Consider the following 13,769-nt stretch of genomic DNA (forward strand, 5'->3'; position numbering starts at 1 on the left):
AAACCTCAATTACATACTATATTACATATTCCAAAAGCATCAACAATCACTAGGGAACTCAGGGGCGTATTATAAATCCAAGAGGATCTATCAACAGGAAGGAGAGAGAGGAGAGAGAGAGTGTGTGTGTGTGTGTGGAGAGAATGTCTTATCGTGCTTTCTCAAAGCCCAAATTGTTGAAATTTTCATGCAACAATGGGTAGGTGAGAACGCCCCTCATTCTTTACCCAAACCTTGGCTGGTTCGTCTTCCGAGCCTTGGAACTTTAATGATGCTGTGTAACTGTAACCGCAAGCACTAAGCAGCAGAGTTGTCTCTTGGGAGGAAGCCTTCTGTTCGATTATTTTTTGTTCCCTCTAAAGGCAACGAATTCTTACTAAAATTGTCAAACTTAACTTTATTAAAGTAGATTTGATATCTTTATACCGTTGAAAGATAAAGGCACGAGTTTATTTACCCAAAATTCGGTCCAATCCTATGCCAACTGTCAACATATCCTGACGTACGTCACGCATCTCATCCTGATCTTAGAGGAAATGCCCATTAATTTCCATGCTTTTTTTCCAGCGGGTAATAAATCCTCATCATTCATCACTAAAGCTAGTTACATTTATATTGAAATTTTCACCGACATTAGAAGAAGCTACTTGCAAGTTGAAGAGAAAATTTTGGTTGGAGGGGGGGGGGGGGGCGGTAAAGACAGCCAAAAAAAAAAAAAAATTTTGTGATATAGGGAGCTTGATGATCTTACACCTGCTTTATTGTGCAGGGTTTTCTTCTTTGTTTAATCGGAATTCTACATGTATACTTCTTTCTACTGTCCTAAATAATTCTACATACAAACAATTCAGGAAAAATTAGTCTAAAAATTAGCATAGGCCATGTAGATTGAATCCAGAACATTAATTTGTTCCCAGGAGCATTTGAAGCCTCTTTTCTAATTGTTAGAAATTTCTTAGAGAAAGATTGCGTTCCTAAATTCTAGCCTTAACCTCATTTGAAACGTCAAATACCCATACTTACTTGGAAAGTTATAATATTGCAGTAGGTATTTCTACTTCTTAAACCTCTCATCTATAGAAAGAATGATATCAAAATGAAAAGGTTTTGCTAAACCTGTCGGGTCGGGAGTTGAGCATGTCCTTGCTGCATGTTTTGCAGACTCTGCACCCACTTCTTTAGTCCACATTACAAAAGAGGCAGAATCCGCTGGCTTAAGATAGTGATGGCCACTAAATTACTTTTGCAGAGGATATGGCATAAATTCATGTAGTTGGCAACAGCTTTAAGTTTCGTCTAATGTGTCTTTTGAACCCCTACAAAGAGAAGGGGAAAATTTAAAGAAGCAACCTTCTCAAGCAAGCAGTAATTCTTCTCGTAGTTCTCTTTTTCTTTTTTCATTTTTTTAAATGTACTCGAATAGGAGAAGACCTTCACACCCTCTCCCCTTAATTACAAGTCGATTCCTAGGGCAAACTCCCCTTTACGTTGGTGAACAATTTGACTCTGAGGCATCTGAATTGTGTTCTTGTGCCTGTATTTGTAAATATCATTATTTGGATATTAATTAGGCAAATGAAATCACTAATTACGTGAACGCATGAATAAAATGGAATTAAATGGACAGTGTATATGACCAAATGGAGGAGTTAAACTTCCTTATTCAACATTTCCTTTTAAGAAATAAACGAAAAAAAAATAGTATTATTATCACTTTACCCCCTTAACGTTCAGTGCCACTATCAATTTTCGCCTTAATATTACATTTTAGTCACTTTACCCCTAACACTAACGGTCAAATTTAACTGAATATGTTAATTAAAGTTATAAGGCATTTTTAGCTCTTAAAATTTTTATTACTTTACCCCCATAAACTAAAGTTTCATTATCAATTTACCTCTTAAAATCATTTTTAGGTAATTTATCCCACTGTTAAACTAATTTAGCAAGTTAAAAACTTTAAAAGAAAGTACTCTCCTCTTTGTATTGTAAAAATAATAGAAAAGTGGCTCTTCTCCTTTTTAGTATCAAGGAAAAAAATCAAAGTATTAATCTTTTTCTTCTCGATAATTTTATTACTATTGAAAAAAATAGAAAGACGGAGAGGGGGAGGGAGAGAGAGAGAGAGCTCAATTCTTTTTTAAAAAAATACAAACAAGAAAGAATTAAATAATTTTATTATTTTAAAGATTATTTTTATTTTTCTGTTTATCACTCAATTCCAATTCTAATCCCGACAATTTTAAAGTAATACAATAATGTTAGACTCTTCTTTATTTTTTCTCTTTGCAAAATCTAATTTTCTGTCTCCTTCTTTTCTATCTCTTTTTTGCTAGTATTCATAAGTGTGAAAAAAGAAATTTAAAAAAACCCTTTAATTTTTATATTTTTGGATCTCTTAAAGTGAAAAAAGGAAGAATAACCATTCCAACTTTTTTATTTTTAATTATATATAAAATGGTAAATATATTTAAAATTTTTTTATCATACTAGTTAGATTAACGATGAGGTAAAATGCCTATAAAATAATATTAGGAGTTAAAGCGATTGTATCACTATAATTTAAAGGGATAAAGTAATAATAACAATGCAGTAATGCTATAGAATAAAAAGGTATTTTTGTCCAAAATTTCTTAACATGTTGAGTTGAATTACTTATAAAGGTGAAGTGGCTAATAGATAACGTTAGGGAATGAATTGATAATAGTAATATAGTTTAAGAGAGTAAAGTGATAATAACCCAAAAAAATTAACTAAATAAGGCCATAACTTGACTTTCTTTCGAGAAGTGAGACGCACCTTTTTACATGCCTTGCTTAATTGTTTAAAGGCCACACGTCCGGCGGGGTTTTTTTTTTTTTTTTTTTGGGGTTTTTAGTTACCCTTTTAACTTGTGTAGACTGTAGACTAATTCTGTCCATCAGGCCTGAGTAGAGTCCACGGGAATTAATTATATGGAAATACATCGTTAATCATCCATAGGGCAAAAGTTTGGAGTTACAATTGACCGGTTTCATATATTTTGATCTGATTATACAAACCTGTAGAATGGCAATGGATTCTTACAAAGGGAAATTGTATACCTGCTCCTCCTCTGCCTGTCGGTCCTTTCAATTTTAGCGTCGCCGCACTTGCGAAGTTTGCGTTGAGCCTGTGACTTTTCTATCAAAGTAAGATGACTATGATTTACTAATAATCTACTTTACTAGATTTAGGTTGAATCACGGCATATCTGCAAATCTCTCTTACTGTGTTTTTTGGTTTTTCCTTTTTTTTTTTTTATGGTTTTAGCACATAACTTTGAACACCTTTCATATAATTATGAGTTCAAAAAAGATCCCGTGCTCCACATCTAATAGAATTACAACCATGACGCCCTGTGAAGAAAACAGTACGAAATGCAACATTTCTCAATCCTATGTACAATCTCGATGAGCTGAGTAATTCAAATTAATGATAACCTGGGGCCAAAGTGAGAAGCCAGAGATTTGGTGTTCATTTTGGGTCGCTAAATGTATAAATTCATTGTGCTAGTTATTTAATAGATAACAACTAATTCCAATTGCTATTGTACTATTTTTGTGCTAGTATCAGACTCCATTACTCATAATCTTATTTTTCCAAATCGAAATAAAAATTTCATTTTTTTCTTCAAAATTAGGAAAAGGTGTATATTTTAATTTCATTCTCGTAATTATTTGAAAGAGACAAACACTTAGAGCAAAGTGTGTACCGAGCACTATTAGAAGATATTGTGCAAGCAACGATGGAGCCAGAATTTTTTTTTTTCTAGGAGGGCCAAAATTTTTCCTAACAAAATTATTTTAATATGTTATGTTTAAAATAATTTTCATATATATATATATATATATGTATATAAACTCTCATAATATAAACTAAAATTGTAAAAAATTAAAAGGAACCAACTTTATTTTACATATATATATTTATACATTATGAATTAAAATTTTAAAAACTTAGAGGGGGCCATGACTCCCATCAGCCCCTCCTTGGCTTCGTCATTGTGTGCGAGTGTTGGATATAGAGCAAAGTGTGTACCGAACACGTACGTTGTTTTGGTAAGAAGAGATCTGTGCATATATATCCAAGGCTTCATGAAGATCCAACCTTACTTTTTTTTTTTCTTAGTAAGATCCAAGCTTACGTGTGTGTGTGTGAGCAAGTTCCTGACTGAAATCCGAACCTATGCATTCCATGGTTGTATACATGCCGAGGTTAGTGATCAATGTCATGGATCATGCGCTGACAAAAAGAACCTATGCATTCCATGGTTGTATACATGCCGAGGTTAGTGATCAATGTCATGGATCATGCGCTGACAAAGATGCAACGTTATAAAAGTAGTTAAAATCTCTCACTAATTTAGATGCGTGAGGAATCACTCGGAGGATGGCTTCAGCCAAGTGCGTTGTGAGATTCTGCTGATGAGTTTTGGGCGGCAGGAATCGGACTAGCTACCAATTAGTAACATCCTCGGTGGGGATTTGTCAACATCTGTTAACTTTTTTTTTTCTCTTGAAAACCTTAATTTAAAACAAAACTTCCATTAAACAATGAGTTTAGGCTACTCATTGTTAGCAAAGGCTGCAAAAACTGAAAGGCCAAGGGACCCTGATTAAAGAGGGAACACGACGATCGTGTTGGTAATGTCCTATACAATACGCAATCGATAAAGATGGGTGAAAGCATTGATCCCAACAAAATAAATTCCAAGTATGAGATCATTATAAACAACATTTGGTAACTAAGTAAAATATTGTAATATTTACTTTCTATCACGAACATCTTTATCCTCTAGAAGCCTTGCTGTTTATTGTTTCCTTCCTTCATCTAATTAAACAGTACTATATTACCCTATCTTGGCCATTTTCAAGAATATAGGGTTTTTGTTTACATTCATATAGCTCGGATTAATATCAGAGTTGACAATGGATGAAGATGTTGCTGCTGCCCTCCCTCCAATTAATAGGATAAAGATATGGAAAATACTTTCTCCGAAATGTTGTGGCTTTGGGGTAAAGATATCATCACATATATAATATTCGAGTGTGAGTTATCAAGTCTTCCTTCCCCTTTCTTTCCTTCTCTATTGGGGCTCCTAACTCTTGATGTAAGTAAAGTTAAACGTATATAAAATTGTCGGAATCTTCATTTTTATCGCATCAGAAAAAAATGTGTAAAGAGTAAAGAAATACCCCACGCCGTAAAAGAAACCGGATCGAGAGTCCGACCAAAATTCTGCATTTCCTGGAATTTCTATTCTGCAACGTGGGTTCTAGAAAAACTGCCATTGATACCAAGACAGGAACACGATACCTGCTAAAAGCAGAAAATGCTCATAAACAAATGGAATCACGCTGTCATATTATATATAGAGCAAAATTTATGCATCAGGCAAGGTTCGTGTGGTTACTCGTCCATGCTACACTAAAGAAGCTGCAGTGTACTCTTTCTTTTTTCTTTTTTTTTTTGCTTTCAGATAAATACAGGGAAAGATTATACTACTGTCAACTTGCTAGGTCTGCAAATGAAGGTCAACTTGAAAGATATTTGTTTCCCCCATTGGGCCAAAGTTTTGATATGCCCTGGTGATTCCCTTTTCTCTAACTTTTAATCCAGAATATTTGATTTGGTCAACGTATTCACGGGGAGGGATGAATGATGCGTTAATAGCTCACGTTGGCCGGTTGGAAAAATTAAAGACGGTGGCTCTGCAGTCTACAAGGGAGCAATTGGTCAAATTCACAAGATTATCTCGTGACCAAATAGGTCATTGCCAATCCTCATGGACTTCGCTGATTGGAACGGAACCGTAATATTTAAGTATCATAAAATATTGTAATAATTAAAAAGTATATATTTCTCTATTGTGTGATTACTATATATTATTAATAATTTATGCATCGTGACATTTAGCTAACAATAAATACATAAGAAGAAATTGTTAGTAAAAATGTGAAATACTTAAAATTTTTTAATATAAAGTATATGCCTTTTAGTTTTTTATATGACAATTAAATATTTTTAGTAAGGTAATCATGGTATGTATTTAACCATAAAAAGAATTTCTTTAGCATATTATTTTAGAAATTTGTATGTAATAATAGTAGAGGAGAAGGGAGGGGAAAAAACTAAACATGATAAAGAGAAGGAAAAGAAGATACTTTTCCTACAAAAAGGGCATTTGTCTTATCTTTACCCATAAATTTGACTATTAATCATCAAGAGGTAATTTGTAGATTTCATGAATACAAGAAATAATAAGCTAGTATCCGATGATTAAGAGGGACAATTTGTATTTAACCCTTTTAAATATGGGTCTGTCTAACTCGTTAAGATATATTTCAAATATCATATTTTTTAAAATGCAAAATTAATTACAAAAACTAAATAAATATAAGGAAGGGTATGTGAGATTAAATAGAGAAAATATATAAATGAAAGTGAGAGTAATAATTGTTAGTATATGTATATATATACATATATATATATATATATATATATATATATATATATATATATATATGGTAAGTTAGTTAAGTTAAGTATATTAATGAGTGCCCAATGGGCAAATTCGTTAGAAAAATCCTTTAAATATTGATAGTAATCATTAAGAAAAGAACTGATTGTGGATTATACACTGGCCTTATTCTCATTTGCTCTAAAGGTTACATAAGTTAATTATGAAAAGTGATTATGGAGAAATTAGCAAATGATAACAACAATTACAAAAACAAACAAACGTGAATAATAAAAATACTGATTTTTAAGAATCAGAATCTACAACCAACTAAAGTGATCAACTGAGAATAAGCCCTCAGTCTGCCAACCTAGAATAGAATAGATTCTCCACTATTTTAATCCATTTTTTGAGCTCAACGTTTTTCATATTTGAAGCGAGAATTTGACCCATTAAAGCGCAATCACCTTTCCGTTTTCCGGTGACAACAACAAAATCGTAGCCAGGAGTACTTAAATATAAAAACGAAAACCAACTTCTTCTTCTTCTTTTTCTTTTTCTTTTTTTTTTTTATCAAAAAACCACGTTAGTCATACAATCTCATGTTTAACCTCAAAAGTATCCGAAGAGGTGATATCGCATGCAAAGCTTTTGAAGTTCCGAAGAATCAAAAGACAACCAATTATTAAAGCATCTTTAATCATTAATAAAACAATTTGGAGCTCAAAAAAGCAAAACCCCCAAATTACACAAGCAAGTGATTTACTAAAAGTAGTAGAGAGCCCAACCAGTTCTAGGTGACTTTATAAACTCAGATGAAGTGAAAAGCTTCTAGTACTAATACAGGCAACAATCGACTTGTGCCACAAATTCTGGGTTTCATTTTTCTTTTCTCTTTTTTCTCTTTTTCTCTCTCTCTCTGTCTCTATTTTTTTTTCCTGTTTTACGTTTGGAGTACATGAATTTAGTATCCAAGTAAAGGCGGAAATGCGATACTGACGAAAGTCACTTGCTCTCGACTAATTTTTTTTTTTTAAAAGAACTCCTTACATTCTTTAACGACACTCTCTTTGCCCTTTTGAGTTTTGACTAAATTAAATGGATAAAAATACTTTTATTCTTCATTGACGTTACAACCAACCATTTTATGAAAATTGTGATTAAAATGAAGAGCAAAAGGATGAGTGCCATTAACAAATAACAAGTCGCCGAAAATGCTTGGCTTGCCCAATAGTTAGGTAATTTAATGCAGATCCTGATTATAATACTCCATAATCCTTAGGATTTTTTTATGCTTACTCAAGAAATTATGTCATCTGGCTGGTTAATAATTTATAGGTGCAGCCTTGAATCAAATTCTCTCTCTCTCTCTCTCTGTCTCTCTGATAGGGTGAGAGAGGCAGTCTAGTCAAAGGGCTTAAATATATTGGGAAAATGTGATAACTCTGTATACATAGTATATTTTTTGTCAATTGTCATTTTCTATACTATTCTTATACTAACCCATATAAGGGACAGCCCAACTGAGTTAAAAGGAGCCGACAGAGATTAAACTATCATTGAATCAGATGGGTGTACTACACATCTGTTTGAAAAATCCATATATTAGTGCAAGTGATGGAAGATAAGAATCGAACTCTTGACTTTTCATTATTATCACACAGACATTTAAAGACATTTAAAGATCTAAGTGGCTGTGATAATTGTATATGGTGGAGGAAAATGATATGAAGGGTAACTACTAACCGGACTTCCAGAATTGATCCCCGATTCCCCCCAACCTTCGAAAAGCAAAGTAAATAAATAAACCTTCCAAGTGAATTATATGCGGAAATCTAAAGCCGTCAAACAGAAGGATCATCAACTGTAAATACAGTTTACGACTCGCAACGGATCTTCTGTCCCACACTCTGTGTCATTCTCTGTCTCACTTTTTATTATATTACTATTTCTCCTTCATAAATATCATGTTTTAGTTTTTTTTTGTTTCCTTAAGATCCAATAACTTTTTTGAAGCTGTTGTATTTATTTTTTATTGAATTAATAGTTATTGAATCATAAGGAAACAAAAAAGAACTAAAACATGATATTTATGAAGGAGAAATAGCAATATAATAAAAAGTGGGACAGATAATGGCACAGAGTGTGGGACAGAAGATCCGTTGTGCCACTCGACTTCGCTGCATTCGGCGACTCCCATGAAAGGGAAATGAGACAATCCCTATTGCCCGCCTTTGGGATGGTAAAATGAGGTGAAGCCACAAACAATTGATCTACGACAGTTTTGATACTAGTATAGGAACAAATTAATATGCGTGAGAAGGATTCTAAAACGAAGACGTAATTGCCAACGGCACAAGGGAACGAGGAAGTTATAGAGTGCTTGTGTTCATGGCACAAGTACTTTAAATTTAGTTTCAGTACAAAACATGGCTTGTTAAGCTTCTAGTATTAGACTCTATTACCAGTTGCGGATCTGGTCAATGGTGGCATACAATTTTTCGAAAATTAATATATACCCTACCAATTTATTAATGTGTCCCTTCTGGTTAAAGTACATTATACATTTATCTTAGGATTAATTCCACTTTGTCCCCCCAAACTTTGGACGATTACCCACTTTAGTCCCTAAACTTCAAAATGGGACACTTAAGTCCCTAAACTTATAAATACCTCCCAATTAAGAAAAATTGTTAACAGAATCTTGAATGCCGTGGTGGTCGAAGTGTCCCATTTTATAAGGGTTTAGGGATTGAAGTGTCCCATTTTATAGGTTTAGGGACTTAAATGTCCCAATTTATAAGTTTTAGGGACTTAAGTGTCCCATTTTAAGAATGGCCTAGAACAAAAAGGGTTTTCAAACCTCTCAATTCCATTTTCATTTTTGGCATGAATCTTTTGGGTTGGAAAGGTCTTTTTTTCTTGGAAAGCTCATTTCAACTTTTTACTAAAAACCACATTCTTCACAAAATCTTAAGTAAAGTTCTTTTTAAACTTTATCTTGGATTGCTCAAAGTTATTGTGGTTAAGTTTATCCTCGTACATCTCTTTACTGCATTATCAAATTCTTGTTACTTACTATAGAACAAAATTAACTCTAATCTATTAATGCCTCTCCATTGAAATATTTGTGTGGCTTCGCCACTGTATTTGTATGTTACACTGTATCAAAGTGTGGCTTATCCTCGTAAACCCGCTCAAATTGGATGAGTAAATGAGTCTGATACAATACAAGACGTAACGGAGTACTCAAAACCCGAAAATAAAGTACGTACTCCTACGTATTATACCAGAATCACCCGTACCAAGGCCAAAGAGTACACAAATTCAGGTTGAATGATTATTTTATTTATTTGACTCATGCACGCACGCACCAGCACAAGCCAGCTTTTATACATCTTGGCAAATTAATACTAGACTTTGACTTGCAAAACAAGTCTACAATAATTTGATCAAAGATTCAAAACAGCAGTCATATTCCATTAATCTAGAGCATGATCGATGTTATTAGTTAAGGTGCCACCCTTCATTAACAGTAATAAAATTACACTTGAAAAGTAGGTGGTTAAGTATGGTTTATTCGCCAGGACAACAATCGAACAAAATGAGTAAGAAGTTTGAATTTTTTTTTTGGGCTAGAAGTTAGCAAAAAAAAAAAAAAAAAAAGAACCTGAAGTAAATAATAATAATAATAATAATAATATGTAACAAGAGAAAAGAAAAATTGTTAAACATAATTCTCCCCTGCTTAATTTACAGCAAATAACGGGAAAAAAAAAATCATGAATGGAGTCACCTAATGATCTATCCCATAGGATTAGGAATTAGTCCCATAAGAAAAGAAATAAAGGACTAATCCATCTCATAGGAATTCATGACGTCCTTAAACTAAGTCGCCTAATTTAGCACAAAGAAGTATCCTTGTTTTCTGCAATAAGCGGCTTGTCTTCTTCCTCAATCTTCTCGACAGCTGCATCTGCTCCTGCTGAGGTCAGCTCTTTGGCTCTCTGGGCTTCAAATTCCCAATCCGTCAGATACAGGACCACTAGCATGCTTACCATACAAGAGGCTTGAGCTGCCAATAGTCCCATCCAAAGTCCTTCAAAGTCAAAACCTGCATAGAACCCTAGTCCAACTGCAACCGGCATTCCGACTAGATAGAAGCAACCCAAGTTGATGTTTGCTCCGACTCTTGGCCTAGCCGTCCCTCTCAAAACCCCGCAACCGGTAGTCTGCGGACAGTTACCAAGCTCGCAGAGCCCAATTATGGGCAAAACAAGTGATGTTAAAGCTATGATTTCTTTGTCAGCAGTGAACATTCTAGCCCAAACATGTCTCATGCTTACCGCAAACATGAGCGCAGAAAATCCCAGAACAAAGCTGCAACAGAGGCCCACCACGGCTGCCAGCTTCGCTTTGGCCGGCTGCCTTGCACCCAGCTCGTTCCCTACTCTGGTCGACACACTAAAGCTGAGAGAAGATGGAAAGATGTATATCAAAGAAGTGGTTTGAATCAAAATGCCCATTGAAGCAACCGTGGCTTTTGGGTTCAACAACAACCCGCAAAGCAGAATCATGATTTCGTACCACCACCATTCGAGACAAACCGAGATACAGCTTGGAATGGAAAGATATAATAAAGATTGCCAGCCTTTCAAGCATTCGGTCGTCAACCCTCCCCATGTTTTCTTGTACACGCCAGAAATCAAGATGTAGATTATCAGAGAAGCCACGAGATTGAAGTTAGTCCAGACCCCACTGAGCGCGACGCCTTTGATGCCTAAGCTGAGCTTCGTGACGAGAAAATAATTTATTGGGATGTGGAGAAGAATTGATAGAGCTGCACAAAATGTTAGAGGTAAGGTTATGGACTGAGCCCTGAGGTAAATACGCAAGGGATGGAGTAGAGATTGAGCGAAAAGATCGGGAAGGGTGTACATGAGGTATGATTGGGCTTCATGGGCAATTGCCTCGTCTTGTCCGAAAAACAGTAAAATGGTTTTCATGTTCACCCACAGAAGAGCGATAGGTAATGAAGTCAGCATGAGCAAGAGCACCGTCCTTTGCAAAGAGAGTCCAAGAAGCGTGTAACGTTTGGCACCAAAAGCCTGGCCGCATATAGGCTCCATTCCCATGGCTAAGCCGGAAAGAATCGAGTAACCGGAGATGTTAGCGAATCCTAAGGCGAGGGAACCACCGGCCAAGGCTAAGTCCCCTAACCGGCCGAGGAAAAGCATGGAGATCATGGAACGGGAGTAGAGTAAAAGACCGGTGAGAATCATGGGCAGAGCTATATTGGCTACGGACGTGGCTTCTTTAAGGACTGAGGAGGAGATGAGGGTGTCATGATTGTGTTTGTGGGGCTTCACGATTTGGTTTGGTTGTGGTGGTTGTTGTTCTTGGTGCTGGTGATGTTTCGATGATGTTGGGTTTTTGGGGATGAGAGGAGAGAAGATGTCCCCTTCTGCTGGGACCTGCTGGATGGGAAGGAGATAACGTTGGTCTGAATCGCATTTACTGGGTCTTGGAGGTGGTGGTGGTGGTGGTGAGGAGGTCGTGAGCTGCTTGCACATTATTGGAGTTTGTGATCTTATATATGTATACGAAGTGTATAAGCCTCGGGAGTTTAGGTACGTGTGTCTACGGAGTATGTTCCAAGGCTCGAAATTGAGAGAGAGAACCCAGCCAGAAGAGGGAGGGGGAGGGGGAGGGGGAAAGGAGACGGAGAGATACTAGAGGTGTTTCTGGAGTGGGAAGTGGGAAGGGATTTTTATAGTGAAAATTTGAGGGAAAGGTACGGCCTCAAAAGCGTATGCGTAAAATTTTTAACACAGTACAAACGTATGGTGTCTTTGGTGGAGCCGGCTGGATTACTGTTGGAGGGTGCGTACGTTTTTGGTGGTAGCAAGACTAGAAGGCCTATTTTTCTGTTCTCTTCTTCTCTCCTCATTGGAACTCAGATTTGAGAATTGAAAGGGTTTTTGTCTAGCCCAAATTGTTCACAATCCTCAAGACACAGATGGGTAGTTTATTCATATTCAAACCTCCCCACTCTTTTCCTCCAAAAAAAGAAAAAAGAAAAAAGAAAGAAAGAGAAACTGGAAAGTCGGAAGGAAGAATGGTAGCAGCATTGAAGCATTTGGAAACATCACAAAAGCATATACAGACACAAAAAGTACCAAGTCCTAAAATGAAGAGTCAAATTCGCACTTCAGCAGCGTCTTTCGGATGTGGGGGGTGGCATTGGAAGCCAAAAAAATGGTAGAAGAAGATTCATCATCATCTATGGCCGGCCAATTGGCCATCCCAATCCCGTCCCTGATCAAAAGACAAAAACAACTTTTTCGACATTAAAAGGGGTGGACCCGGTTTACCAAATTCGTAATGCTCCATTTCCCATTAGGGCCCAATCTAGGCTGTGCGGAGTGCTTAACGATCCGTGAAGCAAACAGAGAAAGTTTTAACTGGCAAAATCAAATTTGTTTGGGCACGGCTCACCCAGATTGATCGCAGGACTGTACGTACAGTCTTCCCCTCTACAGTTAAAATTCAGGTCAGTCGTAGAAGAATCTTGGTTCATTCTGCCTGCCGACCTTCTCTGGTCCGCGTACCCATTCCTCCTTTGTTCATCATCAAAATCTCTCGCTACCCTTCGCTGTTTTTTTGACATTTTTTTCTTTCTGCTGGGTTTACTTACCGAATCCCTCCAGTCCCCACACACACCCTCAGTTGGAGGCAATTTCCCTTCAATAATCCCCCGGTGTTAATTCTTGTGCAACCGCAGCATTGTAAAATTCTTCCCAATGTGATGTTACATATCTAAACTTCACTGATTTAAAATCAAGGGTCTCTGTTGTTATGCAACAACAACAACTTTATCAAATTTTTTTCTTTTCTTTTCTTTTCCGTAACAAAGCAAAGCCATCTTATGAATGTGAGACTAGAAATGTTGAGCTTGAACCCGTTAGTCATGCGGAAGCAGCTCAATTATGAGTCTTTTATCTATCTCTCACCAGACAGTGAGTAGGCACCATGACTGGGAGGGAGGTACACTGCTCGATTTGCGATACGGGTGCGCATTAAACATGTGTTTAATAGATAGCACGTGCTATTGATTCAACTTTTTCTTCCCCTCCTGAAAAGCCCGAGTTTAGCAAAGAATTTCCAGAACATATTCAGTTGAGGCAACAAGGGAGCTTCATAGATGGAGAGAAAGTCCGACCTCAAACACACACGACGGACACAACTTTAAGACCTCTTTGAATAGAATTAGAAGGAAAGTTGTGTG

General features: G+C 36.2%; 1 protein-coding gene across 1 annotated transcript; it reads right to left on the reverse strand.

Annotated features, from left to right (window-relative positions):
- Window positions 1-10,205: 10,205 nt before the first annotated feature.
- LOC113730107 (protein DETOXIFICATION 49-like) lies at window positions 10,206-12,207 on the reverse strand. Its single transcript, XM_027254586.2, has one exon. The coding sequence runs from the start codon at window positions 12,052-12,054 to the stop codon at window positions 10,384-10,386; it is 1,671 nt and encodes a 556-aa protein (XP_027110387.2). The 5' UTR covers window positions 12,055-12,207; the 3' UTR covers window positions 10,206-10,383.
- Window positions 12,208-13,769: the final 1,562 nt, after the last annotated feature.

Source organism: Coffea arabica, chromosome 2e (genome assembly GCF_036785885.1).
Source record: "Coffea arabica cultivar ET-39 chromosome 2e, Coffea Arabica ET-39 HiFi, whole genome shotgun sequence".
In the NCBI taxonomy this organism is placed as follows: domain Eukaryota; kingdom Viridiplantae; phylum Streptophyta; class Magnoliopsida; order Gentianales; family Rubiaceae; genus Coffea; species Coffea arabica.